This window comes from Neofelis nebulosa, chromosome 13 (assembly GCF_028018385.1).
Source record: "Neofelis nebulosa isolate mNeoNeb1 chromosome 13, mNeoNeb1.pri, whole genome shotgun sequence".
Classification (NCBI taxonomy): domain Eukaryota; kingdom Metazoa; phylum Chordata; class Mammalia; order Carnivora; family Felidae; genus Neofelis; species Neofelis nebulosa.
In genome coordinates this window covers 27,926,057-27,939,451 of record NC_080794.1, presented here as the reverse complement: position 1 = coordinate 27,939,451, position 13,395 = coordinate 27,926,057, and the positions used below count along the sequence as shown (strand labels likewise).

General features: G+C 36.6%; 1 protein-coding gene across 3 annotated transcripts in view; it reads right to left on the bottom strand.

The window, feature by feature from the left end:
• The window catches only part of CABCOCO1 (ciliary associated calcium binding coiled-coil 1), a 120,455-nt gene extending 107,943 nt beyond the window's left edge, over positions 1-12,512 (bottom strand). Inside the window, exon 1 of one of the 3 annotated variants that reach the window (XM_058696441.1) lies at positions 12,191-12,512. In XM_058696441.1, coding sequence (XP_058552424.1) covers positions 12,191-12,488 — 298 coding nt within the window. In that variant the 5' untranslated portion in view covers positions 12,489-12,512. Of the gene's footprint in view, positions 1-2,345; positions 5,044-12,190 lie in introns of those variants that run through there. The other 2 variants (XM_058696440.1, XM_058696442.1) reach the window with 2 other exon arrangements.
• Between the last annotated feature and the right edge of the window lie 883 nt (positions 12,513-13,395).

Here is a 13,395-nt window from a genome sequence, read left to right as displayed (position 1 = left end):
TTTGGCTATCATAGATATGATATTTATGGCTATCATAAGTAATGCTGCAATAAACATAGGGGTGCACATATCCCTGTGAATTAGTGTTTTTGTATTTTTTGGATAAATACCCTGCAGTGCAATTACTGGATCATAGGGTAGATATATTTTTAATTTTTTCAGGGACCTCCATACTGTGTTCCAGTGGCTGCACCAGTTTACATTCCCCCAGATAGTGCATGAGGGTTCCTTTTTCTCTACATTTTCACCACTTGTTATTTCTTATATTTTTGATTTTAGCCATTTTGAGGTGATATCTCATTGTAGTTTTGATTTGCATTTCCCTGATGATGAGTGATGTTGAGCATCCTTTCATGTGTCAGTTGGCCATCTGGATGTTTTCTTTGGAGAAATGTCTGTTCATGTCTTCTGCCTGTTTTTAATGGGATTATTTGCTTTGGGGGTATTGAGTTGTATCAGTTCTTTATATATTTTAGATACTAACCTTTCATCAGATGTCATTTGCAAACATCTTCTCCCATTAGTATTTTGCCTTTTAGTTTCAGTTAGTTTTGTTGATTGTTTCATTTGTTGTGCAGAAACTTTATTTTGATGTAGTCCTAATAGTTCATTTTTGCTTTTATTTCTCTTGCCTCAGGACATATATTTAGAAAAATGTTGGTATGGCCAATGTCAGAGAGATGACTTCCTATGCTCTCTTCAAGGATTCTTATGGTTTCAGGTGTCATATTTAGATCTTTAATCTATTTTCAATTTATTTTTGTGTATGGTGAAAGTGGTCCAGTTTCACTCTCTTGCATGTATGTGGCTGTCCAGTTTTCCAACACCATTTGTTGAAGAGACCGTCTTTTTCCCATTGTACATTCATTCCTCCTTTGTTGAAGATTAATTGGCCATACAATTGTGGGTTTGTTTCTGGGTTTTCCGTTCTATTCCATTGATCTATGTGTCTATGGTATGCCAGTACTATGCTGTTTTTAAGTACTACTGCTTTGTAATATAACTTGACCTGCAATTGTGATACCTCCATTTTTTTCTCTTTCAAGATTGCTTTATTTGAAATCTTTTGTGGTTCCATACAAATTTTAAGATTGTTTATTCTAGTTCTATAAAAAATGCTGTTGGTATTTTGATAGGGATTGCATTAAATCTGTAGATTTTTTGGGTATTACATACATTTTAACATTGTTGTTCTTCCAATCCATAAGTATGGAATGTCTTTCCATTTTTTGGTGTCATCTTTCATTAGTGTGTTATAACATTCGGAGTATAGGTCTTTCACCTCTTTGGTTAAGTTTATTCCTAGATATTTTATTGTTTTTGGTAAAATTGTATATGGGATTGCTTTCTTAATTTCACTTCCCACTGCTTCATTATTAATGCATAGGAATGCAACAGATTTCTGCACATTGATTTTGTATCCTGTGACTTTACTGAATTCATTTATCAGTTCTTATAACTTTTTGGTGGTGTCTTTCAGATTTTCTATATATATAGTATCACATCATCTGCAAATAGTGGGTTTTACTTCTTCCTTACTAATTTGGATGTGTTTTATTTCTTTATGTTGTCTAATTGCTGTGACTAGGACTTCCAATACTATGTTGAATAAAAGTGGTGAGTGAACATCCTTGTCTTGTTCCTGACCTTAGGGGAAAAGCTCTCAGTTTTCACCATTGACTATGATATTGGCTGCGGGTTTTTCATATAAGGCCTTTATTATGTTGAGGTATGTTCCCTCTAGACTTACTTCGTTGAAGTAGGAATAGATATTGTATTTTGTCAAATACTTTTTCTGCATCTATTGAAAAGATCATATGGTTTTTATCCTTTCTCTTATTGATGTGATGTATCACATTGATTGTTTTATGAATATTGAACCACACTTGCATCCTGGGAATAAATCCCACTTGATTGTGGTGTATGATTTTTTAATGTATTATTGGATTCAGTCTGCTAATATTTTGTTAAGGATCTTTGCAAATTTATTCATGAGCGATAGTGGTCGGCAGTTCTCTTTTTTTTTGGTGGTGCCTTTATCTGGTTTTGGTATCAGAGTGATTCGGGCCTCAGAGAATGAATTTGGAAGTTTTCCTTCCTCTTGTATTCTTTTGGTACAGTTTGAGAAAAATAGGTGTTAACACTTCTTTAAATGTTTGGTAAAATTTGCCTGTGAAGCCATCTATCTGGTCCTGGACTACTGTTTACTGATTACTGATTCAATTTTATTGCTGGTAATTGGTCTGTTCAAATTTTCTATTTTTTCCTGTGGCAGGTTACATGTTTCTAGGCAATCCAACAAGGAGATGACCACCCAGCAGTGACCAGCCTGCCACATGCCTCACCCAGATAAGCTGAAAACCCAGTGCAACCAGGGGTAGCAGGGCCACTTCTTTATTCTAAGAGTTTTGGTCAACAGGATTGGCCACCAATCCTCAACACAATACCAACATTCCAGAACTGCCATGAGGACACATCTACCCAGCACTGGAAAAGAAAGAAAAAGGGTTAGAAGCTGAAACTCTATTGTAGGGAAAGCATTTGGTGGATCGAATGTGCTGCTTATGGCAAGAACTTCCCAGAGAGTCACCAAAGGGCTGATCTTCCCCTCATATGTGTCTTGGTTTCTCCCAGTGACAGTCTAAAACCACTGTGGGGCTCGGAGCACTGGATGATCAGTTTTACGTGTGCATCCCAGGCAAGCCAAAAATGAATTATCATGGGGGAGATCTCCTCTATGGGACTGACACTTCCCTCAGTTCTGAGTCATCTAAGAACACCTTCTGGTGGGAAGGAGCAAGTGTCCTTTGTCTTTGGAGCTAAGTGAATCAGTCTCTTATTCTAGCTAACAGGCTTAAGAAAAACTGTCCAAGAGCTGAACCAGAGTCTTATGATTAAAATGAGACTAGGTTCAGGGCCAGCTAAAGAAATTTAGAACACAAAGAGAATAGGAAGTGAGAACAGGTCCCCATATCAGTTCTCCCAAGTTTTCTTTTCCCCAGTGAATAGATTCAGAGAAGCACAGAGGCAAAAATTGCATCGGCATTAAACCAACTGTTTCCCAGAGGAGGAACTTACTGATTCTCAAAGGTCAAATAAGCAGTGCTGTGCAGACTTAATTTGGGGGTACAACTGTTCCTCTGAGGGTTCCCTCATAATCACCAAGATGATTCAGGCAGCCCAGGTCCAAGGAACCCAGAAGTGGACCATTCAAGTAGGTCGTTGGCTTCCCACAGGATGGAAATCAAACACAAACCAAGAGGAAGAACAGAGTTTAGACAGAGAGACATAGAGAGAACATATAAACAGAGAGACACAGAGAGAACAGATACAGACAGAGAATCTGGAAAACTCAGAAAGGAAAGGAGCATGAGTCCTATCTTAGCTTGAGTATTCTGGATTTTTTATGGAGGACAATGGTCTGGAATATGTATCTTCTTAGGCATCCAGGAATCAATAAAACAAGAATGAGTCAATTTACAAACTTTAAAAAATATCTACATATTCCTCATTGTGCTTGGGCTTCAAGAGGAGGCAAAGAAAAGTAAAACAAAACAAAACGAAACAACTTGTTAGCCTCACTATCTTAACGTCTAGTGGAAGGAACAAACCAAGGGTGACTTTAAGACAAGAAAATAAAATGAAAAGTGAGCCATAATAAAGGAACAAGAACAGAGACAGACCAAGGAAAGCCTATAGAGAGGAGGTCCAGAAATGGACGTTGGTGAGATTGGGCAAGAATGATGCCCCAGGTGGATGAATCGGCAACAGGATACTTGGGGACTGGTTCTATAAATATCAACTAATTCACACAATGGTGCCATGGATACAAGTCAGGGACTAGTTGGATCTAAGTGGGAAGTGGGCACTGGAAACATATTGTGGGAGACCTCAAATTTAATAATTAAATAAATATTTGCTGATTACAACATGCAAGATACTGCACAAGAGATCACAAATATTTTAGACCTTGGCTGGTCAAAGAGTGATAGGCTGAAGAGTTTGTTTTTAATAATATAGGGAATAAGGAACCCATGAAATTTTTTAGCAGTCAAGTGACAAGATAAAATTGTGCTTTAAGGAAAGGCAATTTGTAGGAGGGTGAAGGACAGACAGGAGCAGAGAAAGGACTTAGAGGAGAGTTCAATGAAAATGTTTTTGAACTTTTCAGGAATGAGGCATCAGACTGCACTGGGTTCCTAGCAGTGTGCATGAAAAGAAAAGGGTGAATGCAACATATTATATATGGGGGACTACAAGAGGCCAGAATGAATAGAGGGTATGAGTTTTTGAAATAGATGACTGAAAGAGAAAGGTGGTGATTCTTAGGGCCTCCAATAGCACCTATGCCACCTTTGTATGACCAGGCAACCTCTGTGAGTAGAGGATGTGTTAAAAGGTTTAAGGCTGATACAGCCCTGCGTCTAAGTGCACTACTTGTGAATACAGTAGTTTCACCTCCTGTTCAACCCTCAGCCATGTCATGTTGTTCAGAGTACAGTCTGTAAGAACCATACGTGGCACTCTCATTACACCAATAAAAATGGAAGCATCAGAAGATGATGCTGGTTTTAAGAAGGCGACGTGATGAGTTTGATTTCAATGGTTGAGTTTAAAGTGGAATATGCATATCAAGGAAGAAATGCTTAGAAGGTAATTAGAAATGGTAGACTCAGAAAGGTCAAGTTTTAAAATGTTGCTTTAGGAGTCACTCCAAGTGTGAGGATGGATCAAACTGCCTAGAGCCAGAGCATGAGGAGAAGAGCTGTGAATGGGGGATGGAAGAGGTGATGGAGAAGTAGAAATAGGAAGCAGCAGCTCCACAAAAATCAAGAATTGTGAGATTTAGAGGGGTGCGGGAGGGAGCAAATGTTTTCAATGCAACAAATGGTTAATTATCCTTCCGTGTGAATGGGTTCCAATAAATAAGAACAGCAACAAAATGCTTTGCTATAGTTAACAAGATAACATCCCACATTTTCCTTATTTCTTTTCAAGAGTAGAAAAATCCCAAAGCTAACACTTATTGGGGATGGTAATCATCTTAATGTTTGTAATTTAATATTAAATTATTGTATTTTTATTTTTAAAAATCTAATTCAGACATACAATAATGTACTTTATTACCTATCTTTTTGTAACCCAGGGTTAGCAATTTAAACTAGGTCATTCTATTAGATTATATACTCAATAAGAAAAAAATACTTTTAGTACCTAATATAATATCTTGCAGCTAGTAGGCCCTCAGATACTTGTAAATTGAGTTATATGCACTCAGTTTTTGGATAGGACAGCATTTTAGTCTGTAACATATGACTATATATTTGTTAAATGTTTGTTGGTTATGTTTTTTTATTATTGGCAGTAAAGTATAATTATTCTTGTACTGTCAACTCCATTAGACTGTAAATTTATCAGGGACAGGCATTCAATATTTTACTTCTTTTTAGAATTCTGCAGATCCTAGTCATGTCAACATAGGTTGTTAATCAACTGCCTGAATTCATCTCTATCATCTGATGCCATTATAGGTGAAGGAGCATGATGAACAGTAGGACTTGGACTTGGAGGGCTCATGAGGCTTTGACTACTGACTAATTTTGTGACTTACAGCAAGTCATTTGAACCTAGGTTTGAGTTCATGTTAAATATCATTATAATATTTTAACAAAGATTGCTGTCATTATTAACAAATAAAAATATGCATGAAAAGTACATTGTACCTTCAATAAATTTTATTAGATGTGAAAATGTTCACACAGACATTAGAAGAAAATAGGTCACACAAGAGCTGTCTGAAAGAGACTACAACAATCTTAAACCTTTTTTACAATAATAACTCTAGCTAAGATGCTCAATATTAGTGTCTCTCTTTTTGCTAAAACTCGACAGCTTACGATAATCATCTTGTAGGAGGGCTTGCCTCTGGTTTTGTTGTTGTTTTCTTTTGTTTTAAATTGAATTCCTGAACCTATTTTAAACTATAACTCTTTTTTTGTTTGTTTATATGCTGCCTTGCACTTGAAAGAATATAAGGTGATAAAAAAATCTTTAATCTTTCAACACATATATTCTGACTTATAAAAATTAAAGATACAATAGAAAATTCATGAATAGCCTAATAAAAATGTGGATATATAATTTGGTTTTCTCTGTAAAATTACATCTCTGACTAGAAAAATATGTAAGCTAAACTTCACTGTAACTCATTTTACTCCACCACCTGGTGGATTTTAGCAATTATTCCAGAAGCAATAAAATTGTAAGCTTAATATTATTTGCCAGATAATCTTGTCTCTGAATTTTTTCTCTAACTCACCTAAAATTTCCACATTGTATATATGTCTTTCTTCTAGAATGAAGCTTTCGGGGCATCTTTCTACACATCACTGGTAGTATTCTCAAAAGATTCTTAATAAATGTTCATTAAAAGAAGGACAACACAATTCATCAAACATGACTAAAGAGGGGTTTCACAGTCCTAGAGAACATAGACTAGTCTGCAATTTCCACACTCTGAAAGGCTCTCTTCAAGCATGAAAATAAATGTACTAAGAAGCAGCACTGTGTTGAGTGATGTCAGAGCCTAAGGCAAAAGGAAAACTCAGTAGCTCTGATGCTGTCTTTATGTAAAATTTTGATCCATTATGGGCTTTTTGTATTAACTTTCAATTTTTAAAAAATGCCTTCAACTAAAGTTCATCTTGACTACTAAATTTTGGCATTCCTAAATTTTGTGCCCAAGGAGACTGCCTCACTCACCTCACTACAGTCCAGGCCATCCTAAGGAGCCAATGTAAGAAAAAGAAAAATATATATATTTTTAAATAATAGATGAAAGAAGGATAAGTCAAAACAAGAACTAGATATTTAAAATAATGAATAAAATAGGCAAAAACCTTTGGCAAATGTGATTAAAAGAAAAAATAACTATATGCCACATTATATGGAAATACATTTGGAAATTATAAGACAATGGGTTATTTCCTAGAATATAGAAGTTATCAAATTTGAGCAGAGGTGAAAAAGGCAATGGAACTGACCAAATTAAACTGGATGTCTACTTTTTAAAAAGTCACCATGCCCACACAGTTGTACACTTGAAGTTCTACCTAACAATCAGGAACACATAAATTCTGTTAGTCTAATAATTACAGACTGTAGACAATTTATTTTTAAGCAGTCAGCATAGTCCACACAGAAAAACCTAAACTAGAGCAAAATGGAAATTATAAACCAAAATCATTAATGAATTCAAATGCAAATATTTTAATTAAAATATTATCTTAGAAAGTTGTGTCCAACAGTGTACTCAAAGAAAAATAAGCTGTGACCAAATAAGGTTAATTTCAGAGATGCAAGGATGGATCATCATTAACAACTGTAGCATATTTTTATGTCAGATTAAATGATTAAAATGGTATAATTATATAAGTAAATAATGAGCAAGCATTTGCTGGAATTCAGCAGCAAAACTCTTAGTAAAACATAAATAGAAAAAAAAAAAAACTTAAACACAAAAATAATTGTTTGCCAAAACATCAGATTGAATGGTGAAAAACTGAAGTCATTCTTATGAAACCAGAAACTAAAAAGGGATCTTGGTTAGTAACATTATTGTAATTCAACACTCTACAGAGAACCTAACTAATATAATAAGAAACTAAATATGTGTCTTAAATATTGAAAATGAAGAAATAAAAAAATCTTTATTTGAAGATTACAGGATTGCATACCTAAGAAACCTGACATTGTACTAACATGGTTTGAGTTAATAAGAAATTTGATAAGATGGTTACATAACATAAATATATAAAGGCCAATGGCTTTTCTCTATATTAGAAACTAATCAGAAATGGAAATGGTAGAAACTTGATTAAACTATACTTAGTTATAAATATAATAAGAAAGTTATAGACCTAAAGAAGTTATAAACTTTATCAAAAGTTTAATAAAAAGGCTTAATAAAGGAGATTCACTGGAAAATTTCAAATTAAAAAAATTAAATCCTTCCCACATCATAAATGTAATGTGATGACAATTTTGAATCTCAATTGTATCATTCTGGAAACTTACAAAATAATTTTTTAAAATTATGCAAGAATAGATACATCTTCAAAAAGGAAAATAATGAGTGAAACCTTTCCAAATTAGGTCACTGGAAAAGAAAGGATATTAAAAATATAATAATGTACAATATATATAAGTTTTCGGAAATTCAAAAATACATATATATATATATATACACACATATATACATACATATACATTTATACACATACATGTATACATATATATGTTTGGATTCTCTATTCTGTTCTACTATTCTGGCCATCCTTGCGTTTATTCATGTGTATATACACATGTGATAGTGACAGTCCATTTTCGATGGAAAGAGAGGACAGTTTATTTAGTAAATGAAGCTGGCATAACTGATGGTTCATGTCTAGAAGAAGATAAAATTAGATCCTCATTTCAAATATACCAAATATATCTATCAAAAATTCATTTTAGTGATGTTAAAGACATAACTGTAGTAAAATAAAACTTTTTTTTAATTTATTTTTTTAACGTTTATTTACTTTTGAGACAGAGAGAGACAGAGCATGAACAGGAGAGGGGCAGAGAGAGAGGGAGACACAGAATCTGAAACGGGCTCCAGGCTCTGAGCTGTCAGCACAGAGCCCGACGCGGGGCTCGAACTCACAGACCGTGAGATCATGACCTGGGCCGAAGTCGGACGCTTAACCGACTGAGCCTCCCAGGCACCCCGTAAAATAAAACTTTATATGTTAGAAAAATATTAAAGTTTACTTGCGTAACCTTAAAGAGCTGAAGAGAGGAGAAGCAGGACTTTTAAAATAAGAGAGGAAACTCAAAGACCACTGGTAAAAAGAAAGACAAGCCCAAATGTCTGTCAATATCTCCAAACCCACAGCCACTATTCCCAGAGGTTCTAAATGTTTTATAAATAATACTACTGCATATTAACATTTTGAAGAACATTAGTACTATCTTCTCAACAATATTTTAAAAAGTAATATTTTTGGCATCCCCCCATGGTCCTGCTCAGGTTTTCCCATGGTATGTGCTAAAAATGGTTTCAATAAATATCTCTTGAGTGATACAGAAATTGCAAGACCCTGATCATCTTGCTGCTCAAGTTGAGCCCCAAGAGTTTCTCTCTAACCTGTTGATGATGCAGTGAAGGCTGCTTTCAAGGTCTGTAGGGAGATCACCTAATGTAGAGAGAATTGTCTATGGCCTTCTCCTGGACATGTTGAAGATCTCCAAGACAAGTAACACTACCTTTCCACCCAAGATTATGTAAGTGCCCTTACTTCAGTAAGTAAGATAAAGTCTCGAAGGCACTGAGTAAATGTCATCCATTAGGAATGGGGTAACACTCAGAGACATAATTCAGAAGAAGCAATTGGGCAATAATCATTTATGTTTTCTTTTAGGTCTCCAATGTGAGTTGAAGTATAGTCCTTTTATGTATATACTACTTAAATGATTTTATTTCCTAAACAGTATTTTTTTTAAGATACTAAGAAAGTCAGTTTATGTATGAACAAGCTACTGATAAAAGACTAATGATTACAGTCTAAGTATTCATTTATAAACTCATTTATGATTTAATTTATAAATATTTATAAACACCTTTCATTTTCAGATCTATACATAGCAAACATTTTCAGATTTTTGTCATTTTTGTCTAGTCTTATGAATTTACACAGGTATTTCCAAAACATTTAGTCTTATCTTCTAGAGGGAAGCATTTACTCCCATGTTACTAAAGAAACTGGAATGTCAAATTCAAAAAGTTGGCAAAAATAGTTTATGCAGTGTTTACAGAAAAAAAAAAAAAATCCTGGACCTGCATCTCATGCCTGCTTGTTCACAGTATCTCAATAGATTTTGGTTTATGATAAGTACCTTCCTTGGAGTATGTGAGACCACATGTGATTTTAATTAGTTATCATGTTTTACTGAGTGCCTACTATGTGATCAGGATAATTGATTGTTTTTATTCTAGGTACTGACAACACATAAGTCTGGAAACCTCAAACTACTGGAAGCTTATGCTTTATTTTTGATCGACTTGGCGAAAAAGGAAATATTTCACTAACTGTTTGGCTCAGATGACTTAGATGGTCTACTGGCTAAGTCAATTTGGATACAGAATATATTAGAAATGACACCATAAGGGACTAGGTCTTGGGGGATCAACTCTGGAAAGAATCTGAGCTGAGCTGCTTTTCAGTATCTAACTGAAAAGCAGTAGCCTTGGGAACAGACTCAGAGAGGTCTTTGCCATCTTTTCCATCTGCCCCCTAAAACACATTGTGGGCACCAGTGGGCTGCAGGCAGGCCTTGTCACTCTAATGAATGCTAGCTGGATGGATCAGCTGGCTTCTCTGTGACCTACAGGAACTCTGCTTTCATTAGAATGGAAAATGGCATTCCTACCAAGCAGCATATCATGCCTGTTCCTTTCAGTACAGGCTAAGTGAGTACAGCTAAGTGAGTCCAAATTCCATCTAGATTTCTTCAGTTTGTTACTAACTAAAAGACTGAGCATTTTCTGAATTGCTTATTACAGGGAATACCTGCTCCTCCAGGAAATTAACAAATGTGCCCACTGACAGGTGCTAACATGACAGATAATCATCTAAGGTCTATAACTAACTCATTCATCTGACCCAACCAAAAAAAAAAAAAAAAAAAAAAAAGGTGATTTTTTTTTTCATGGAGTATTGCACTTCTTTGCATGTTTAAAAACAATTTCTTTTTTTTTTTTTAAGTGCAGATTCATTAGCCCCAAATTTATCAATCTTCTTGGAAAGGACATATCTACATGGATAAACAAGTATATGCAGTGTACAATGCCAAATGAGCATTTTCTTAAGTAAGTTTTTGTATATATTTAAGTAACACTATTTAATTGGGAAATTTCCTCTGCCACTTTTGAAACTGTATTACTTACATTAGAGGTCACAAGGGAGTAACTAGCTTAGTAACCAGTTTATCACATTAAAATGTGTTTTTAATATATGCTAATTTCAAAAGGCTCATAGGAGAGCCAGCATGCTTTAGCGGTCTGCATACAGTATTCAGAAGAATCTTGATTGGGAACAACTTGTATATATCTCTGAAGCCAGGCACTAAATTATTGACTCCGTGTTTCCTCATTTATAAAATAGCAGCTAATACTTATCTTCTGAACACAAAAAAATGTTATTTAGACTAATAAGAGAGTTGAGCATAGCAATGTTAATTATAACATTATTATGCACCTTCAGTCTTAAAAAAAAAAAACTGAAGACAAACTTCATAGAACAACATGATGGACTCAGTGCATGAAGATTTAAACTTTTTTTTTTTTAGCAGTATCTGGCAAAGCAGATATGTCCTTAATTAAAATCATAGGATACTAAGCTTATGAGTAATTAAAGTTACCTAAAACCCATTTATTATTGAGAGTTGGTGTTGGGAGGGGTCTAAAGATAAACCTTTTCTTTTAAAATTTTTTTTTTTTTCTTTTAACACAGGAAACCACTGGGACCCAAGGAAGTTAAATAACTTTCCTAACGACAAGCTGATGCTGTGCAACTAAGCCATAAGCAGAAGGTCGATTTTCCAGCGTCCCTCCTTTGTCCTATCATGTGTTTCTTTATTTAGAGAAGTGATAAAATAACCAGGGAGACACCAAGCCCTGGCCTTCAAATATTAATCTACCAACAATGAAGAGTTATTATTCCATGACATCTTTGAACAGTAAGAACAGTGATCATTGCAAAAAAAATCAGTATCACTTTCCAAAAACGGACTGGCCCATTTTAGATTCCAAGATCCCCTTTCAAGTGCAGAGAAGCGAGAGAAGCGCGCCGTCGTGAGGTCGCGGGGACCCGAAAACGTCCAAGGGAGTTATTTCTACAGTTTCTACCCGAGGGCACATCGCGCGGTCTGCGGCAGGGCTCGGGGGCGCGGGGCGGTGCCTCAGTGATCCCCGCCTGTCTTTGGGACCCCGACGCCGCCCTAGGCCAGCTCTCAACCCGACCTCATCCCGTGCCGCGCTCCCAACCCGGGCGCTGGGTGCCTCCCTGGGGGCCGACCTCAGCCGCGGACCCTGCGGGCCCGGGGCGTGCACTCGGGGGGTCGCGGGTGCGGGGAAGGAGCGGCGTACCTCTAACTCCGGTGTGGTTCCCGCCGGGGTCGTCGCCGCGGGGGTCGTTCCCCCGGGAGTAGTCCCCAAAGACATCGTCATTAACTCGCCGCGGAGTTGCGGCCTTTCGTCGCCTAGGCAACCGGGGCGGGGCCGGGGTCTGGGTCTGGGGAACAGATTCATCAGCGAAGCGGCTTCCGGGTCGGCAAGAGGGCCCCTCTGGGAAAAGGCAGGGGCGAGGCCGGGGCGGCCGGAGACCCGGGTCCCGGCTGCTGCGGGCAGCTCTGCGAAGTGCCCTCACAGCAGAGCTTTGAATCATCGGGTAGAGAGACAGGCTCCTTCCTTTTAGTAAGAGTGAAAGCAAGGGGGGGGGGGGGGGGGAAGGCAATTTAAATGGCAGTATCTAATGCTAACATAGCCAGTTCTCAATAAATACTGAAATGAGACATATTATTGGAACTTGATCATTGATTGGCATTGAGATTTTACTGTATTGGTATTGAGAAATTACTGTAATTTTAAGGTGTTATTGTCACGTTTAGAAGGAGAAAGAAGTGTCGTATTAGAGATACATATTGAAAGATTTAGTGTTGATGGGATGATAGAATGTATGCATTTACTCCAAAATAATGAGGGAGGAGGGGGTTGGGTCATTGAGTGAAAGTAGAGTAGATGAATCAAGACTGGGTACGTGGAGGAGGGTGCTCATTACACTACTTTTTCTATTTTGGATACATTTGAAGTTTTCAATGATAAAAGTATTTAAAAAATAATATATTAATGGCAGTATTCATATTCTTCTCTGAATGACAATACCTGCTTTGAAAATCTACCTTGTATTTACCTGCGTGGAAGTTGCTATGCAGAAAGTTTCCTGTAAAAATCAGACATTTTTAAACAATTTTTTTAAGGTTTATTCATTTTTTTGGAGACAGAGACAGAGCATGAGGGGTAGAGAGAGAGGGAGACACAAAATCTGAAGCAGGCTCCAGGCTCTGATCTGTAAGCACAGAGCCGGATATGGGGCTCCAAACCACTAACTGTAAGATCATGACCTGAGCTAATGTCGGAAGCTCAACCAACTGAGCCACTCAGGCGCCCCAGAATCAGACATGTTTTTAAAAAATGTTTTGGTTTTCCCATCTGTAAAATGAGATAATAACAGTGCCTGCCTCCTCGCCTTACTGTGAGGATTTAACACGTTAATATACGAGAATGTTTAGAAC